This window comes from Muscardinus avellanarius (assembly GCF_963383645.1).
Source record: "Muscardinus avellanarius genome assembly, chromosome: X".
In the NCBI taxonomy this organism is placed as follows: Eukaryota; Metazoa; Chordata; class Mammalia; order Rodentia; family Gliridae; genus Muscardinus; species Muscardinus avellanarius.
In genome coordinates, this window is record NC_137792.1 from 76,914,579 (window position 1) to 76,934,727 (window position 20,149).

The window sequence follows — 20,149 nt, forward strand, 5'->3', positions numbered from 1 at the left end:
AAACCTGGGATCCCATTTTTTCAGCCTCCCATGTACTGCGATTACATTTGCGCACCCCCATGCCTGGCCTCTGATTTCTGATGACAAGAGATTTACAAATGTATACTGCTAAAGGAGCAAAGCTCAGAGTGGCTGGATCCAGAACATAAGTGGAAGGATTGACCTTTAACAGGGATGGGCTCACTTCTCCTATTAGGGGACATTTCACAGAAAAGATGGATATAGGTTTATAGATAAGCTAGTAATGAGACCTTATATGTTAAGTGTCCCCACGTGTAAACAACAGACCCTGCCTATTAAGGGATAACAGTAATAGGCAAGAACTTGAACACATGATCATAGACATAGATGTGTTTAAGTGAGAGATATAATGTGTTGTAGGAATAGCTGGCAGGAATCCCCAAAACAGTCATGGTTTCTGGAAAGGGTTCTTGGAGGAAGAAATCTTAAGTATGGAAAGTCTTAAGGAATTAAGAGGCATAGAAGAGAAAAGCAAGGAACATTCAAGTAAAAATGAACAATAAAAGCTGGGCATGTTGGCGCATGCTTTTACTTCCAGCATTTGGGAGGCTGAGAAAGGATCTGGGTTCACAGACAGGCTCAGCTACTTAGTAAGGCCCTCTGCAACTCAATGAGACTCTGTTTCAAAATAAGGAATAAAAAATAGGGATGGGGGGTGTAGCTTGGAGGTAGAATGCCCTTGGGTTCCATCCCTAGTACCACAAAAAAAAAGACAAAAAAAATGAATAGCATAAACAAAAACTGAAGACAAAAGCATGTTTGGTGGAAGGAAAATTAGCAGCTAGTCAAGTGTGATGACGCACACTTGTAACCCAGTACTTGGGAGGCTGAGACAGGAAGATTGCAGGTTTGAGACCAGCCTCAGCAACTTAGCGAGACTTTCATTAACCTAGCAAGACCCTGTTTCAAAACAAAAAATAAGAAAGGGCTGAGTGTGTAGCTCAGAGGTAGAATGCCCCTAGGTTCCATCCCCAGTACAAAATGAAAAAAATAAGGGAGATTAAAGATGGCAGAATAGAGGGAGACAGCATGTTTTAGGTGCTCCAAGACTCAGAACTAAACCAGTGGGATGACTGCTTCTTGCTTGACAAGGAAAGAAAAGCAACCAAAACTCAACAAAACAATGACAGTTGTAAAACGGCAGAAGCAAAAGAGAGCAGAGGACTATAAAGAGCTCCCAGGATCTTGCCTGGTAAGCTAAAAGTGGCAGTGGTCATGCCATCTCAGCCCCGCCACTCTGGCACCACGGCTCCCAGAGACTTCCACCAAAGAAGCAGCAGATTCTTGTGAAGCCAGCAAGTACAGACCATCATCCAAAGTAGTTGGTTTTGTCTCCATGCTTGACAAAGACCCAACTACCCACACGGCCCAGCTAGATCCTGCAGCTACAGCTGAACCTATCTCTGCCTGCAGCTACCTGAACAACACTCATAAAGACCTTGAGTTAAGCTGTTTTAGCAGCAGGCCACCCTGTGTGGTCACAGGGACTTGCATGGCAATGAACAGATTTACCAGATCTGTGGGTTTGCAAATCATCCCTGTGGAGGTGGGGTTGGGAATTTCAGTTGTACATAGCAGAACGTGAATTAGCAGACAGGCCCTAGGGACATTTGAACTGGAGGAATCCAGAGTCACAGTTTGCTGAACCCTTGCAAGGTCTCAAGTGTTGACCACAAGACAGCTAGCCATGTTGTCTGCGGGGTGAAATAACAGCCTACCAAGTTGCAGGCTCAGAAAGCTATAAATTTGTACCTGGCTGTTTTTGGGTGCTACAAGCACCAAGTCAAGAGGCTAACAAGGGACCACATGATTGCAGTGGTGTCCCTGGGGCTAAATAATTGAGACACCTAAGCCTCAGGCTTAGAACTGTGCAGTCTCTCTCTGCCAGAGCTTGGGCCCTGAAAGCAGAGATCAGGGGCCAGCATGGTTCACACGGTCACAGCTACAGGCTAGGAACTTAACACTCTCTTCACTAACAGAGTTTGTGCTTGGCATATATACCAATGACTGACAGTGTGCCACATGATTGATCATAACCAGTGGATCAGGATGGGTATCCCAGGGGCAGTAAGCTAGAAACAAAGCAATTGTTGGCTCTGCTGAGCTTAATCCCACTGGCCACAGAGGCCGGAGATCAGCACTCTGCAGTTTCATGGGCTCAATCAGCAGAGCAGTGGTGGTATCTGTGGGTCATTAAATAGGCATTGAAGGCCAGGCATGGTGTCACACGCTTGTAATCCCAGCATTCAGAAGGCTGAGGCTGGAGAATCATGGTTTGCAGGCAGCCTCAGCTACTTAGCAAGGTCCTTCGCAACTCAGTGAGATTCTGTTTCAAAAATAAAAAGACAGCCAGGTGTGGTGGTGCACACTTGTAATCCCAGTACTTGGGAGGCTGAGAAAGGAAGATCGCAAGTTCGTGGCCATCCTCAGCTACTTAGTGAGGCCCTTTGCAAGTTAGTTGAGGCTCTGTTTCAAAAATAAAGAATAAGGCGGGCATGGTGGCACGTTTGTAATCCCAGCATTCGGGAGGCTGAGACTGGAGGATCGCGGTTTGTGGACAGCCTCAGCTACTTAGTGAGGCTCTCTGCAACTTAGTGAAACCCTGTTTCAAAATAAAGATAAAAAAATAGGGCAGGGGGTGTAACTTGGAGGTCAAATGCCCCTGGGTTCCATCCCCAGGTCCCCCCCCCAAAAAAAAAAGAAGAAGAAGAAGCCGGGTATGGTGGCACATGCTTGTAGTCCCCACTCTTGGGAGGTGGAGACAGGGGGATCGTGCAGGTTTAAAGCCAGTCACGCTGGCTTAAGAGACCCTGTTTCCAAGCCGGGCGTGGTGGCTCACACTTGTAATCCCAGCATTTGGGAGGCTGAGACCAGAGCATTGCAGTTTGCGGACAGCCTCGGCTACTTAGTGAGGCCCTCTGCAACTCACTGAGGCCCAGCTTCAAAATAAAGAACAAAAAATAGGGCAGGGGCTATAGCTTGGAGGTCAAAATGCCCCCGGGTTCCATCCCCAGACCCACAAAAAAAAAAAGAGACCCTGTTTCCAAATAAAAAGTATAAAATAGGTCTTAGAGTGTAGCCCGGAGGTAGAAGGGTTTCCAGGGACCCCAGTACCACCAAAACAAACAAACAAATAAATAAATAAATAAAGAATTAAAAAAATAGGGGCTGGGGGTGTAGTTTAGAGGTAGAATGTCCCTGGTTTCAATACTCAGTTCTGGGGGAAAAAAGACAGAAAAATAGGCCTGGGAATGTAGCTTGGATGTAGAATGCCCTTGGGTTCCATCCCCAGTACCGCAAAAAAAAAAAAAAAAAAAAAAAAGGCATTGAAGAAAGTCCAGAAGCACAAACCAAAGTTATCAGAAACCTCTTCAGATAAATAATTACAAAGAATTTTCCAAACATAGAAAAAGACTTGGACATCCACATACAGGAGACACTCAGAACATTATCAAGACACGATCAAAGAAGGACTTCCCCAAGCCATGTAATAATCAAAATGAATAACAGAGGCCAAGGAAAGAATCTTGTTGTTGTTGTTTGCAGTACTGGGGATGGAACCCAGGGGAACCTCCGAGCTATACTACCAGCCCTATTTTTTAGTTTTTTGGTTTTTTTGAAACCGTCTCACTGAGTTGCAAAGGGCCTCACTTAAGTAGCTGAGGCTGTCTGTGAACCACGATCCTCCAGTCTCCGTCTCCTAAATTCTGGGATTATAAGCATGCACCATGCCCAGCTCCAAGGAAAGAATCTTAAAATCAGCAAGAACAGCCGGGCATGGTGGCGAAGCTTGTAATCCCTGCTCTAGGGAGGCTGAGACAGGAGGATCACACAAGTTCGAAGCTAGCCTCGGCTACTTAGTGAGACCCTGTTTCCAAATAAAATATAAAATAGGTCTGGGAGTATAGCCCGGAGGTAAAAAGCCTCTGGGTTCCACCCATAGTACCACCAAAATAATAAAAATCAGCAAGAACAAAAAGAATTGGTAAGCTGGGCATGGTGGCACACATTTGTAATCCCAGCATTCGGGAGACTGAGACAGGAGGATCACTGTTCAAGGACAGCCTCAGCTATATGTGAGACTCTTGGCTGTGAACTTGCCATCCTCCTGTCTCAGCCTCCCAAGTACTGGGATTACAAGTATGCACCACTATGCCCATCCAGAAATTGTTTCTTAAGGATAGCTTTAGATCAGGAACTAATTCTTTTCACTGGGCCAGCAACTAATAGGTCCAGACTTTTTTGAATCAGAGAGTGATGAAAATGTTCTGGTTTAGGTAGTGGTGATAGTTACACAACTTTGTGTATATGCTAAAACCCACTGAATCATACACATGAAATGGTGACTTTTGTGTTATGTGAGTTATCTCTCAATGAAACAGTTTTCCAAACTAATTTCATCTCTTCCTTGTGTCTGTGTGACTGTCAAGGTGGTACAGCTGGACGTGAGAGGCAACATGGTGAAACTTAATGATGGCTCTCAGATAACCTATGAAAAGTGCTTGATTGCAACAGGTAAGGATTTCTGGAGAGAGTTATTCCCTGTTACAGTAGATTATTCCAGTTTTTTTTTTTTTTGGTGGTACTGGGGTTTCTGGAAACCCTTCTACCTCCGAGCTACACTCCCAGACCTATTTTATATTTTTTATTTGGAAACAGGGTCTCTTAAGCCAGCGAGGCTGGCTTTGAATCTGCGCGATCCTCCTGTCTCTGCCTCCCAAGCACGGGGATTACAAGCGTATGCCACCACACCCGGCTAGATTATTCAAGTTTTAAAAATCTGGCCTTCTCTACAGGAGTAATAAATAAAAAATATAAGGGGCTGAGGGTGTAGCTCAGCAGTATAATGCCCCGAGTTCAATTCCCAGTATTACACACAAAAAAAAACCCCTGAAACCTGGACTCCCTGAAGTGGATGTCTTCTTTTGTTGCAAAACCTGATGAAGTCCAGGTATCTTAGATCATCAGTCCTTAATGTTTCTTTTAGTAAAGGTATGAAGAAGTTGCCTTTTTTTCCCTCTCCTTCTGAAACACTCACCCTGTGCCCTAAAAGTAATGGAACCTTGTGGCTTTGTTACCACTTCTAACCAGAAATCAACAGAGGGCAGTAAGCAGTGATGAGCCAGTGTAGCCATGCTAGCTGCTAAACTCTCATGGGAAACTAGAAGAGAACATGGAAGCAGAGAGTGAAAGCTTCTAGTCAGCCATGGGAAGGGAGGCCCCCTCAAAACAGACTCAAGGCTGAGTTACGAGGATCGCAGTTTCAAGGTCAACACATAGTAACTTAGACGACGTTTCAAAAATAAAAATAAGGGAGGAGGGCACCAAGTGCTGTGTGCATGTAAGTCACTGTCAACATGATCTACATTATGTGAGACTATAATGCACCTATAAAAATCACATTATAAAAAATAATAGTCAGGCATAGTGGTGCACGCTTGTAATCCCCGCGCTTGGGAGGCTGAGACAAGAGGATCTCACAGGTTCAAAGCCAGCCTCAGCTACTTAGTGAGGCCCTTTTCAACTTAGTGAGACCCTCTTTCCAAATAAAATATAAAATAGGTCTGGGAGTATATCCTGGAGGTAGAAAAGGCCCTGGGTTCCACCCGAGTACCACCAAATAAATAAAATAAAAGGGGCTGGGCTGTAGCTCAGTGGTAGAACCCATCTGAATTTGATCCCCAGTAGCACACACACACACAAAATGAAACCCAAATCTGTAACTCAAAGGAAATTAGTAGAAAAGTCAGCTTCAGAACAAGATGAAGGAACACAACCATCTTATCCTGCAGTCACTGCCATGGAACCAGCAGAGAGCAGGCACGTGCCGCACTCCTAAGTGAAGAGAGCTATGCCTGGGGCGTTGTTTGGGCTAGCTCCTACTTGTATGGCTAAAGAATTTTCCTCCTCTTATTTTCAGGAGGCACTCCAAGAAATCTGTCTGCCATTGATAGGGCTGGAGCAGAGGTGAAGAGCAGAACAACACTTTTCAGAAAGGTAATTGTCTGCTTTAGTGTTTTCATTGTGTTGTTTTGAAGAGGTAACACAATCTCGCAGTCCCCAAGTGCCTGCCCAAGAATTGGGAGATCTGAGTTCTATTTATGGTTCTTCTCTAGACTTGTTATCTGGCCTTGAGTAAGTCACTTCTTCTCTGTTCCCCTCAAATACCTCACTCAAGGGTTTTAAGCGCCTAGGAGAAAAATACGGTTAGCGTTTTTATTGCTTGCTATTGGTCCTTCCAGCTGCCCTTCTAAGGTTGGTTTTTTCATTGTGCATTTGATTTATTGGAACTACGGATAGTCTCTTGGCATTTTTTATTGCAAGTGTAATATGGAGACTTGGAGAAAGAAGGTCAAGAATACCTAAGTTAAGCTGGGCGTGGTGGTGCACACTTGTAATCCAAACATTTGGGAGGCTGAGACAGGAGGATTGTGGTTTGCAGACAGTCTCAGGTACTTAGTGAGGCCCTTTGCAACTCAGTGAGACCCTGTTTCAAAATAAAGAATAAAAAATAGGACTGGGGGTATAGCTTAGAGGTAGAATGTCCCTGGGCTCCTTTCCCAGTACTACAGACACAAAACAAGAATACCCAAGTTAAAGGAAAAAGAGAGTTAGTTTACTTTCTTAACACTGCTTTGCTTATAAAAACCGCTGTAATTTTCCAGCCACTCTTGGGAATATTTGATAAGGTTTGTACCATCCCTTTTTTTTCTGCAGTATTGGGGATGGAACCCAGCGGCATTCTACCTCCAAACTACACCCCAGACTCTATTTTGAAACAGGGTCTCACTGAGTTGCAAAGGGCTAAGGTTGTCCGTGAATTGCAATCCTCCTTTCTCAGCCTCCCAAATGCTGGGAGTACAAGTGTGCACCACCACGCCTTGCTTGTCCCATCCTTTCAGTTCTTGGGTTTGTCAACTCCAATACTATTGACCTGTTGGGCTGGATAATTGTGTGGTGGGGATATTCTGTGCATTGTAAGATGTTGGCAGAATCCCTGTCCTTGGCCCAGCAGAGGCTGGGAGCACCTCCCTGTCCTGACAACTAACAGTGTCTGCAGACACTACCAAACGTCCCCCTGGAGAAGAGAGGGCAACCCCCACTAGGAAAAGAAATTTGCATTAGAAGCATAGAAGCTATAATTGAGGCACTTTATACGAGGAGATTATACGTGCAAACTACTGTTATGAAAGATTTAGAGGAAAATATTTCCTAGGATTATTATCCTATGCCCCTTTGGGGAATCACTGGACTAAACTCATGTGAAATTACAGATTGGAGACTTTAGAGCCTTAGAGAAGATCTCACGAGAAGTCAAGTCAATTACGGTTATTGGTGGAGGCTTCCTTGGGAGCGAACTGGCCTGTGCTCTTGGTAGAAAGGGTGAGTATTTGGGAATGATCTTAGTTTTATTTCTCTAGTCTAATAGCACAAGCATCTTGGTAGACGGTCACAAATTCCAGACGGATTTGCCAGGAGGAGTAGAAAGAGTTTGTTTAACTAAGCACTGAGATTAGTCCTGATGAGGATCCCTTGGCAATTGCAAAGCTTTCATCTGAGCAACTTGATAGCAACACTTGCTTTCTCTTCCTCCTGCCTTTATGCCAGGCTCCTTTTGGTATGTGTGGTACTAGGGATTGAGCCCAGGGACGTTCTACTACCAAGCGAAATCCCCAGTCCTCTTTTATTTTGAAACAGGGTCTCACAAAGTTGCCCAGGCTGGCCTCCAACCTGCTATACTCCTACCTTAGCCTCCAAGTATTGGGTTTATAGGTATGTGCCTCCACATAAGGCTTATGCCAGAATCTTTAGAAGTAAAATATTAAAGGAAGTGAGTTATTGAAATGGCAAAGCCATGGCAGACCACAGTGTGTGTGTGTGTGTGTGTGTGTGTGTCTGTTTGTGTGTTTGTGTGTGTATGTGTATACATATACGAATGTATGTATTGGGGGAGTTACTAGAGATTAAACCCAGGAAGATTCTATCTCTGAGCTATACCCCCAGTCCTGTTTTATTTTTTATTTTGCTTTTTTTGTGGTGCTGGTGGAACCCAGGGGTTTTTCTACCTCCGGGCTCTACTCCCAGACCTTTTTTATAATTTATATGGAAACAGGGTCTCACTAAGTTGCTGAGAGCCTCACTAACTAGCTGAGGCTGGCTTCAAACCTGCGTGATCCTCCTGTCTCAGCCTCCCAAGCGCGGGGATTACAAGTGTGCACCACCACGCCCAGCTTGATTTTTATTTTTATTTATTTATTTTTTGTGGTACTGGGGATGGAACCCAGGAGCATTTTAACTCCAAGATACACCTCCGGCCCTATTTTTAATTTTTTATTTTGAAACAGGGTCCCACTGAGTTGTAAAGGGCCTCACTTAAGTAGCTGAGGCTGTCTGCGAACCACCATCCTCCTGTCTCAGCCTCCCAAATGCTGGAATTACAAGCATGCGCCACTATGCCCAGCTTTATATTTTTTATTCTGAAGTAAGGTCTTGCTAAGTTGCTGACAGCTTCACTAAATTACTGAAACTGGTTTCAAACCTGCAATCCACCTGTCTCGGTCTCCCAAGTACTGAGATTACGCGCATATTCCACTATGCCCGATTTGTATTTATATTTGAATTGCTGTCCCTGTAAAAAGCCAAATTTCAGCCTGATGTGGTGGCACAAGCTTGTAACCTCAGTACTTGCGAGGCTAAGATGGGAGGAGTGCAGGTTCGCAGCTAACCTCAGCTACTTAGGCCCTCCACAACTTAGTGAGACCCAATCTCAAAATAAAGAATAAAAAATAGGGTGGAAGTCAGTCAGGCATGGTGGCACACACTTGTAATCCCAGTACTCAGGAGGCTAAGACAGGAGGGTCACAGGTTTGTGACCAGCCTCAGCTACTTAGTAAGGCCCTCTACAACTTAGTGAGACCCAGTTTCAAAATAAAGAATAAAATATAGGGCGGGGGGTGTATCTTGGAGGTAGAATGCCCCTGGGTTCCATCCCTAGTACTGCAAAAAAAAAAAAATTCTTCCTTCAGGCACATGGTGGTTCCCAGCTTGACAGGTCTCTTGAGTTCCAGTTTGAACATTTCATGGCAGCCATTTTTCTTAGTTATTTTTCAGCTCTGCGAGCTCAGGGTCACTGCTCAGGAGGGCACTTCCTATTGAGAAGTCACAAAGAACTTGTGTAAGCCTCGGATGACTGTCTGGGTGGAAGTGCGCAGAGTTTCCAGTTGGTAGTTTAATCTAGGGACAGCAGTTGCACACCTGTTGTCTTTGTCTTGTCAGTGAACTCAAGTATCAAGGCCCTCGCGCCGCAGTATGTGGCAGGTGGGAGCTCTAGCACAGTTAGCAGCTTTGCCCTATTTGAGGAAGGGCTGCCCTGTGCTCCTTTTCGTGCCCTTCCTGTCCCTCCTGGGCTTGCCTTTGTCTCTCGCTATAAGTTCTCCTCCTCTTCTTCCCAGCTCGAGCCTTGGGCACAGAAGTGATTCAGCTCTTCCCTGAGAAAGGAAACATGGGAAAGATCCTCCCCGAATACCTCAGCAACTGGACCATGGAAAAAGTCAGACGAGGTAGAAACCATTTCTACATGCTGTTATTCTGTTTTCTTGGAGAGTGGCCGAGGGTAGGAGAATGGCCCAGGGCAAAGTTAACTTTTGCGGGAACCCCCTAAGCCCTGTCACTTGGCAGAAGAAATGTTTTGCCGGTCAGCCAAGCCCATCCAGGCATTCTGGATCTGATACACTAGGTTCCTGAAATGCCGAAGGTAGACCGTGGAGAATAGGTCCTCGCGGCTCTCCAAGCCTGCCTGTGTACTGATGGTAACCGGTTTGCCCGCAGCAGAGGCCTCTAGTCAGCTTCCCTATTCCCAAAGCTGACAGGCTGTGAACTGAGCCTCAGCTCTCATTTGCCTTTGCAGAGGGAGTAAAAGTGATGCCCAGTGCAATTGTGCAGTCCGTCGGCGTCAGTGGTGGCAAGTTACTCATCAAGCTGAAAGACGGCAGGAAGGTAAAGACAAGAAGACAGACTTCCAGGAGGACTTCCTGCCTCGCCTCCCCTTTCCTCATCCTCACTCCTTCACTTGATACCAGTAGATCGGTTTTCTTTGCGGCCACCGTTAATCTGTCATAATTGTCTATATAAACTTTCCCTGCATTAAAACAGGATGAGCCCGGCGTGGTGGCGCACGCTTGTCATCCCTGCGCTTGGGAGGCAGACACAGGAGGATCGTGCAGGTTCGAAGCCAGCCACGCTGGTTTAAGACACCCTGTTTCCAAATAAAAAAATATAAAATAGGTCTGGGAGTATAGCCCGGAGGCAGAAGGGCTTCCAGGAACCCCAGTACCACCCAAAAAAAAAAACAAAAACCAGGATGAGTCAGGTGTATGGCTCTAATCTAATCTAATCTAATGTGGTACTTGAGATGTTGAAACAGAAGGATCACAGGTTCAAAGCCAGCCTCAGCAATGTAGCAAGATTTTCAGCAACCAAACAAGTCCCTTTTTCTTTTTTCTTTTTTTCTTTTTTCTTTCTTTCTTTTTTTTTTTTTTTTTGGTGGTACTGGGGGTGGAACCCAGAGGCTTTCTACCTCCGGGCTATACTCCCAGACCCATTTTATATTTTATTTGGAAACAGGGTCTCACTAAGTTGCTGAGAGCCTCACTAAGTAGCTGAGGCTGGCTTCGAACCCGTGAGATCCTCCTGTCTCAGCCTCCCAAGCGCGGGGATTACAAGCGTGCGCCACCACGCCCGGCTACAAGTCCCTTTTTCTAAACAAAAATTCTCCTGAGTTCAATCTTGAGTACCAAAAAAGCACCAGTGGGTGAGGGCTGGATGTAGGTATGTAGCTCAATGGTAGAGCACTTGTTTAGAATATGTAAAGCCCTGGGTTTGATCTCCAGCACTGGAAACAAAACAGTGGATACCTGTGGCTCACTTTCCCTTAGCCCCTTCCTATCTGCATTGGAGATTTTTCAACCCTTACTAGGATGGCAGATTTCTGATGAGATGACATGTGGTATGTGTGTGGGACTGAGGGGGCACTTATGAAATAGAACTTAAAATCTGTAAGTTAAACTATGGTTTTCTTTAAAGCCCCGATTCTTTTTTTTTTTTTTTTTTGGTGATAGTAGGGATTGAACCCAGATCTATCTTCGAGTTACTGCCTCAGTTCAGTTTTTTTTATTTGGAAACAGGGTCTCACTTAATTGCTGAAAGCCTCATTAAGTTGCTAAGGCTGGCTTTGAACCTGCAATCCTCCTGTCTCAACCTCCCAAGTACTGGGATTACAGGTGTACACCAACATATGTGGCTAAAGCCTCAATTTTTTTTTCCTGCGGTACTGGGGGTGGAACCCAGGGGTATTCTACATCCAAGCTACACCCCCAGCCCTATTTTTTATTCTTTATTTTGAAACAGGGTCTCACTGAGTTGCAGAGGGCCTCACTAAGTAGCTGAGACTGTCCACAAACCATGATCCTCCTGTCTCAGCCTCCCGAATGCTGGGATTACAAACATGTGCCACCACGTCTGGCTAAAGCCCCAATTCTTAATGGCATGATATGTAGTTGTTATATCAAGATAAGTGGAAACTGAGTAATTGAATTTCCTTTTCACCTTAGGTAGAGACTGACCACATAGTAGCAGCTGTGGGCCTGGAGCCCAATGTTGAATTGGCCAAGACTGGTGGACTGGAAATAGACTCAGACTTTGGCGGCTTCCGGGTAAACGCAGAGCTACAAGCACGCTCTAACATCTGGGTGGTAAGTGTGCTCCAGCTTGACCAGGCACAAGTCATTGTCCACAGCCTGTGAGCAGATCTGGCCGGTGGTAGGATAAAGTTCATTGACAGCTCGGACAAGAATAAAAACCCCAGATCAAGTATGGCCCCATCTGCAAGCTAGGGGAAGATGAGAAATAGTGTGTGTACCTATAGAGAGAAAATTCTTTCAGTTCTACTTGTTGGCAATGGCCATGGAATACTCCTTGGCCAGCATGTGCACCACTTTCAGACAGATGCATTCTTCTCGAAGCTCAAATGTGAGTCCAGGGAATGGAAGATGAAGCAGTGTTCTAGCGTGTTCTGTGGAAAGGAGAATCACTTTGTTTTCATTGTATTTTAGTACTATTTTTAGATTTTTTTGAGTGTGGTACTGGGGATTGAACCCAGAGGCATTCTACCTTTGAACTATACTCCCAGCCCTATTTTTTAGTTTTTATTTTGCAAAGGGCCTCAGTAAGTAGCTGAGGCGGTCCACGAACCATGATCCTCCTGTCTCAGCCTCCCAGATGTGGGGATTACAGCGATTACAAGCGTGCACCACCACACCCCAGCTTCATTTCTTATTTAGAAACAGGGTCTTGCTAGGTTGATGAGATTACATGGTTATTATTTATTTATTTATTTATTTATTTATTTATTTTGCAATACTGGGGATGGAACACAGGGGCATTCTAAGTCCAAGCTACACCCCCAGCCCTATTTTTTATTATTTACTTTGAAACAGGATTTCACTGAGTTGCAAAGGGCTTCGCTAAGTAGCTGAGGCTGGCCACGAACTGCAAAGATAGAATGCCCCTGGGTTCCATTTCTAGTACCACAAATAAATAATAAAAAATAGGGCTGGGGTTGTGGCTTAGAGGTAGAATGCCCCTGGATTCTATCCCCAGTACCACAAAAAAAATTGGGCTGGGGTATAGATCAGTGGTTAAACCACCAGTACCGGGGAGGGGGCACTATTATGACACAAACAAGACTGTAGTATATAGGAACCTTGAGGGATTTTTTCCCCCCTTTGAAGTTTGCATTTTCAAAGATAAAATGTACTGGATTTTTAATCTATTGTAGAAGTAATATATACTCATTGTAGAAGACAGATGAGAAGGAATAATGGGGACAGTCACTATTAGCAACCATGTGTTTTAGTGAATTTCGTGCCTTTTGTTACCTCGCACATGTGCTTTTCTTTGTTTAACCCAATCAGTGAGCATACTACATAAAAAATATTTGTATTCTGTTCTTTTTCACTTACTCTAATAAATGTAAACATTTTCCACATTGTGTCAGACTCAGTAAACAGCTTAATGACTATATAATATTCTCTTAAGTAGATTTCATAGTTTATTTTGCCATTGCTCGCTTGCTTTGGGCAAGTGTGAATAATCATAAAGATGAACGAGGGTTAGGAAGTTCGAGTACCACATCCTGCATGGCGCTGTCCCCATTCACCCCCAGCTAGGGTCCCTCTCTCTGTTTGGAACACTTAGCTCATTGAATTTTAACCTTTCAGAGGAACATTGCCCTGTGTTTCTGAGCAGCACTGCATCCTCCTGCAGTAGGTTAGACACTCCTAGCAAGGTCCATGTCAGTTGCACCTCAGCCACCCAGACATCATAATGCTTTTGCACACAATAAGTACTCTATAAATATTTGTTGACTGAATGAATGAATACTGAATACCCTTATCTCAGAAAATATTTCTAGGTGAGAAGCAGTCCTATCCAAAAACTGGTTTCCACATATAGGAAAGAATATCCTGCAAATCATTGTTATTAAATAGCTCATCTAAGGACAGAATGAAAAGAAACAGATACGTAAACTGAAGCAAAGGAGACTGAGGCTGGCTTGGCAGAAATATAATTTTTTTCCTAAAAAACGGAATCTTAAGCCGGGTTTAGTAACATGCACTTGTAATCCCAGTACGTAGGAGGCTGAGACAGGAAGATCACAGATTCGCGTCACCCTCAGCTACTTAGTGAGGCCCTCCTCAAGTTAGGGAGAACCTGTTTTACAATAAAGAATAATAAAAAATAAAGCTGAGGGTGTAACTCGAAAGTTGAATGCCCTTGGGTTCAATCCCCAATCGTGCAAAAAATAAAAAATGGAATCTTGGCTGGGTGTGGTGGTGCATGCTTATAATCCCAACATTTGGGAGGCTGAGACAGGAGGATTGCAGTTCGAGGACAGCCTCAGCTATTTAGTGAGGCCCTTTGCAACTCAGTGAGACCCGGTTTCAAAATAGGACTGGGGTGTAGCTCAGAGATAGAATGTCCTCAGTACTGAAAAACAAAACAAAACAAAAAATAGGAATCTTACTGTATATGGTGGCTCACACCTATAATCCCAGGGAAGCTGAGACAGATTCAAGGCCAGCCTTGGCAATTTAGCAAGATCCTCACCGATCTAGCAAAATCCCATTTCAAAATAAAAATTAAAATGGACTGGGTATATAACAGGTAGAATACCCCTGGATTCAATCCCCAATATTCCCCCAAAAATAATGGAATGGAATCTCCACTGCTTAAAATAGTTTAGGTAAGCCGGGCGTGGTAGTGCACGCACGCTTTTAATCCCCACACTTGGGAGGCAGAGACAGGAGGATAACACAGGTTCAAAGCCAGCCGTGCTGGCTTAAGAGACCCTGTTTCCAAATAAAATATAAAATAGGTCTGGGAGTGTAGCCTGGAGGTAGAAGGGTTCCATCCCCAGCACCACCATAAATAAATAAATAAATAAATAAATAAATAAATAAATAAATAAATAAATAGTTTAGGTATGATTTCAACAAAAATGTAGAAAACATTAACTAGTTAACATTATAAATATAAACCCCACGAGTTTATATTCTGTCTTTTTGGGAGGGGTGGTCCAGGGATGGAACCCAGGGGCATTTTACCTCCAAGCTACGTACCCTGCCCTATTTTTTTTTTTTTTTTTTTGGTGGTACTGGGGGTGGAACCCAGAAGCTTTTCTACCTCTGGGCTATACTCCCAGACCTATTTTATACTTTATTTATTTATTTATTTATTTTTGGTATTGGGGTTCCTGGAAGCCCTTCTACCTCCGGGCTTTACTTCCAGACCTATTTTATTTTTTAGAAACAGGGTGTCTCCGCCTCCCAAGCGTGGGGATTACAAGCGTGTGCCTCCACGCCCAGCTTTATTTTATACTTTATTTGGAAACATGGTCACACTAAGTTGCTGAGAGCCTCACTAAGTAGCTAAGTCTGGCTTCAAAGCTATGCGATCCTCCTGTCTCAGCCTCCCAAGCGTTGGGATTATAAACTCGCGCCACCACGCCTGGCTCTTGCCCTATTTTTTATTCTTTATTTTGAAACAGGGTCTTACTAAGTTGCAGAGGGCCTAAGTAGCTGAGGCTGTCCGCGAATCGTGATCCTCCAGTCTCAGCCTCCCAAATGCTGGGATTGTAAGTGTGCGTCACCACGCCCGGCTTTATATTCTGTCTTTAACTTGCTCTTATTAATCATGTGTCCATGTTGTCTATTTTTCCAAGGCAGGAGATGCTGCATGCTTCTATGACATAAAATTGGGTAGGAGGCGAGTAGAGCATCACGATCATGCTGTTGTGAGCGGAAGATTGGCTGGAGAAAACATGACCGGAGCTGCTAAGCCATACTGGCATCAGTCCATGTTCTGGTAATAGTTCTGTGCCTTGGGGGCTCCATTGCTTACAGTTCAGTATCAATAAGGTCATATCACAGAGTTCTGGTTTGCTTTCCTTGTGGGCCAGTTAGCTTCATACACATGGGGAAGAATTCCATCTCAAGTCCATGCGTTCTACCCCCATGCAGTCATCCGGTAAAGGGGTTCTATTTGGCAGAAGTTAGCTGAGGTGATTAGATGGAGATGGCACCAGTACTTCAGGCAAAAGAGCTGAGAATGCACACTATATTTGGTGGTACATAAGTACACTGTTAGGAATAGACAGCAGTATGTTTTCATTTTTTTTTTACTAATAGCCCAAATGAGTCCAACATACTGGGGAAAGAAGATAGCCCACTCATTTCTAACCCTTGAGATCAGCAATTGATGGCTTGGCCTAGTGGTGCATACCTGTCATCCTGGCACTTGGGAGGCTGAGACAGGAGCATCACAGTTTCATGGCCAGCCTCGGCTACTTAGAGAGGCCATCTGCAACTAAGTGAAGTCCAGTTTCAAAACAAAAAATAAAAATGGAGCTGGGGGTGTATTTCAGAAGTAGAATGGCCCTGGATTCAGTGAACCCAAGTAAACACACACACACACACACACACACACACACACACACACACACACACGATCAGCAATTCAAAGATTCAAAGTCAAAGGCAGTTCTTTGGATAAAGTTATCAGTGGACAGTTCTGAGTCCCTAGGCTGGCCTTGTTTAATGCACTTTCATCTTGTTGATTTGAAAGAGAGTACATAAAAAACTTGAGAGTTTCAGAAGCCTCTAAATGGTTGCTGTTGGGGATATTCTTAGCTGGCAGACGTACATTTCAGGACAGTCACATACTGTATTATGAGTAAGCAACAAAACACCCCATGATAAGGGTCGAGATGTAGAAGATCATGCAGTTAAGAAAAATGAATTCCTAAGTATACAGTGACCAGTTAGGGCCTAGGAGTACATTCCAAAGAGTCATTGGACATTTGTTCCTGAAGATAAAATGTAGAGCTGCAGAAACAATGCAGCCAGAGCATCCTAGATTAACAAAAGCCATGGCAATCTTTTATTGGGCCTCAAGTATTCTGTGAAGTTCCTAACATATTAAGAGGGTGATAATGACAGGAAAAGCTTCCAACAAGAACAATTAAAGTAGCCAGGCACGGTGGCTCATGCTTTTAATCCCAGTACTTGGGAGGCTGAGACAGGAGGATCGCAAGTTCGTGGCCAGCCTCAGCTACTTAGACCCTCCACAACTTAGACTGTTTCAAAATAAAAAATAAAAAATAGATCTGGGGGTATAGCTTAGAGGTAGAATTCCCCAGAGTTCAATTCCCAGTACTGCAAAAAAAAAAAAAAATTGCAATTAAAGTAAAATGGCAGCCAAAGCCAGGCGTGGTGGCACACTCCTATAATACCAGTACTTGGAGGCTAAGACAGGAAGATCTCAGGTTTCAGACCATCCTCAGCAACTTACCCAGACTCTCAGCAACCTACTGAGACTATTTCCAAACAAAAAAATTACAAAATGCTAGAGTATAGCTCAGAGGTAGAATGCCTCTGGATTTAATCTCCAGAACCACAAAAAATATTTTATTTTTATTTTTGTGGAGCTGGGGATGAAACTTGGGGGCATTATACCTCCAAGCTGTACCCTCAAGCCCTATTTTTATTCTTTATTTTGAAACAGTCTCACTAAGTTGCTGAAGTTGGACTTGAATGTTTGATCCTCGCCGCCTCCAAAGTACTGGGGATTACAAGTGTGTGCCAATACTCCTGGCTATTTTTTTTTTTTTTTGCGGGTCTGGGGATGGAACCCAAGGGCATTTGAATTTGACCTCCATGCTACACCCCTGACCTATTTTTTTATTCTTTATTTCGAAACAGGGTCTCACTAAGTTGCAGAGGGCCTCACTAAGGGAGCTAAGGCTGTCCACAAACCGCTATCCTCCAGTCTCAGCCTCTCAAATGCTGGGATTACATGCGTGTGCCACCACACCTGGCTTTAAAAAAATTTTTTTTTGGTGGTACTGGGGATGGAATTTTTGAAAACAGGGTCTCTTAAGCCACCATGGCTGGCTTTGAACCTGCACAATCCTCCTGTCTCTGCCTCCCAAGTGCGGGGATTACAAATGTGTGCGACCACGCTTGGTGGAAAAATTTTTTAATTTTTTTTTTGGGGGGTGGTACTGGGGTTCCTGGAAACCCTTCAACCTCCGGGCTATACTCCTAGACCTATTTTATAATTTTTTATTTGGAAACAGGGTCTCTTAAGCCAGTGAGGCTGGCTTTCGAACCTGCGCGATTCTCCTGTCTCCGTCTCCCAAGCTCAAGGATTACAAGCGTGCACCACCACGCCCAGCTGAAAAAAAAATTTTAATAAAGCAAAATGGCCAAGTGGAGGAAGAGACCTCCTTATAGAAAGCATTCAGGTCTTGGAAAGTTAAGGTAAGCCAGGCGTGGTAATGCACACCTGTCATCCCAGTACTTGGGAAGCTGAGACAGGAGGATCACAGGTTCAAAGACAGCCTCAACAACTTAGTGTGAGACTCAACAATTTAGTGAGCTCTTGTTTCAACATAATAAATAAAAAGGGCTGGAGGTATAGCTCAGAGGAAGAATGTCCCCTGGGTTTCATCCCCAGTGCCAAGAAAAAAGAAAAGGTAAGGATAAACTGTAGGTTAATGGAACCATAAAACATCTCATGTTTTAAGTTCCATAAAAATGGAATACTCTTTAAAGCTTCAGAAAGGCAGCTTAAGGAGGACTTAATGGGAGTGAATAGCAAAAGCTTCCCGGGAAGCCCATCCCTCCCCAAATCTAGCACGGGGTAAAAATGTGAATAGATTTCAGAAATTTCAGATCATTTTATGGATATGTGATATATGTATGGTGGCTTCTTAAGAAACAATGAAGGCCATTTGGGTTACTCCTGCTTTCTCCTGGTTCTTCCCAGATGTCCTAGTAGCAGCAGATCAGTTTGGCATTTCTTTTGTTATACGTCCAAATAACGCCTGAGAATGCTGCGTTATACAAAATGTGTTACCATATCATTCCATGCGATCCCTTAACAAAACCCCCTCTTCTCTCCTTTTGTAGGAGCGATTTGGGCCCTGATGTTGGCTATGAAGCTATTGGTCTTGTGGACAGTAGTTTGCCCACAGTTGGTGTTTTTGCCAAAGCAACTGCACAAGACAATCCAAAATCTGCCACAGAGCAGTCAGGTAAGGAAGGCCAGCTACTTTTCTTGGAAGAGGCATTGTGGAGCAAAGGTCCAAGTTCTCTTCAACAAGAGGATTCTGTATTGGCCAGAGGTAGCTGGCAGTGAAAGCCTCTCTTCATGTTGTGTTTTAAAAGAATCCAAACCTTGCCGGGCATGGTGGCGCACGCTTGTAATCCCCGCGCTTGGGAGGCTGAGGCAGGAGGATCGCGCAGGTTCGAAGCCAGCCTCAGCTACTTAGTGAGGCTCTCAGCAACTTAGTGAGACCCTGTTTCCAAATAAAGTATAAAACGGGTCTGGGGGTATAGCCCGGAGGTAGAAAGCCTCTGGGTTCCACCCCCAGTACCACCAAAAAAAAAAAAAAAAAAAGAATCCAAACCCAGAATCTTCTTTCTTCAGTGATACGGGGTCTGACAAAATCAGGGATCCCCGTCAAAGTATAGACTCAGATATCGTGGGTACTCATCATTGACGGTGGGCAGCAAGCAACCCAGTGCACTGCTCAGTTATTATGCTCTGGAGATGGGTAGACCTAGGTAATGAAGCTAACCTGAACGTTTAGCTTAGGTTTTTTTTTTTTTTCTTTTCTTCTCCAGTCTTTCCTTCCTCATGTTAGTCTCAAGAACCAGGTCTGAGAACTGTAGTTTAGGACTTGCTATCTTCCATGGGCCCTGAGCAGTGAGACAGTGGGGCCAAGTAGTTCTTGAGATGCCTCTCATTCCAGTTGTCAGATCTGAATACCAGCTTTGCTTCAGACAGTAGACACCTCTCGGAGAGGACTTCCCTCCCTCCCGCACACACTCTGCTTTATTCCATGACCCTGGCTCAGATGACTTAACCTCTTTCTGCCAGCAGAGGTGTTCTAAGGGCAAGTTTCACAGAGGACAGAGCAGCCAGACATGGTGTCACACACCTATAATCCCGGTACTTGGGGGGCTGAGACAGGATCGCAGGTTCAAGGCTAGCCTCGGCAACTTAGCAAGACCCTGTTTCAAAAGAAAAAAAATAAATAAAAAGGATTGGGGGTGTAGCTCAGGGGTAGAATACCCCTGGATTCAATCCCCAGTATTACAAAAAGAAGTCAGACATTTTTATGGATGTGTATATCCTGTTCCTCAGTAATCAGACTGTATCCCATACTCCTTATATTTGATCTCTCCTGGTAAGTAGAGCCAGGAAAGAGAGACCGCATACTTATCAACTCTAGGACACAGCTCTGTCCTCATCTGTTTCAGAAGACAGAGTAGCCCCTTCCTGTGCTACTCTTCCCTCCTGTCCCTTTCCCCATAGGAAGAAACGCCTCCACCATGGCTTTCTAGATGGAAGTGCCTTCTGCTTTGGCTAAAGTGTCCACTAGCAGATTTGTCCAGTAGAGCTTTCTGCTGTGAAAGAAATGTTCCATCTGAGCTGGGTGTGATGGTGCACACCTATACTCCTACTACTTGGGAGGTGAAGACAGGAAGATTGAAGGTTCCTG

At 44.4% G+C, this 20,149-nt stretch overlaps 1 protein-coding gene across 3 annotated transcripts in view; it reads left to right on the forward strand.

Annotated features, from left to right (window-relative positions):
- Positions 1-20,149, forward strand: part of AIFM1 (apoptosis inducing factor mitochondria associated 1) — a gene marked incomplete at both ends in the record, with an annotated part of 55,350 nt that overhangs the window by 31,779 nt on the left and 3,422 nt on the right. For all 3 annotated transcript variants that reach the window (XM_080718590.1, XM_080718591.1, XM_080718592.1), the window contains 8 exons: positions 4,452-4,536; positions 5,942-6,018; positions 7,296-7,404; positions 9,474-9,581; positions 9,929-10,017; positions 11,631-11,771; positions 15,302-15,444; positions 18,552-18,676. In XM_080718590.1, coding sequence (XP_080574716.1) covers positions 4,452-4,536; positions 5,942-6,018; positions 7,296-7,404; positions 9,474-9,581; positions 9,929-10,017; positions 11,631-11,771; positions 15,302-15,444; positions 18,552-18,676 — 877 coding nt within the window. The remainder of the gene's footprint in view (positions 1-4,451; positions 4,537-5,941; positions 6,019-7,295; positions 7,405-9,473; positions 9,582-9,928; positions 10,018-11,630; positions 11,772-15,301; positions 15,445-18,551; positions 18,677-20,149) is intronic.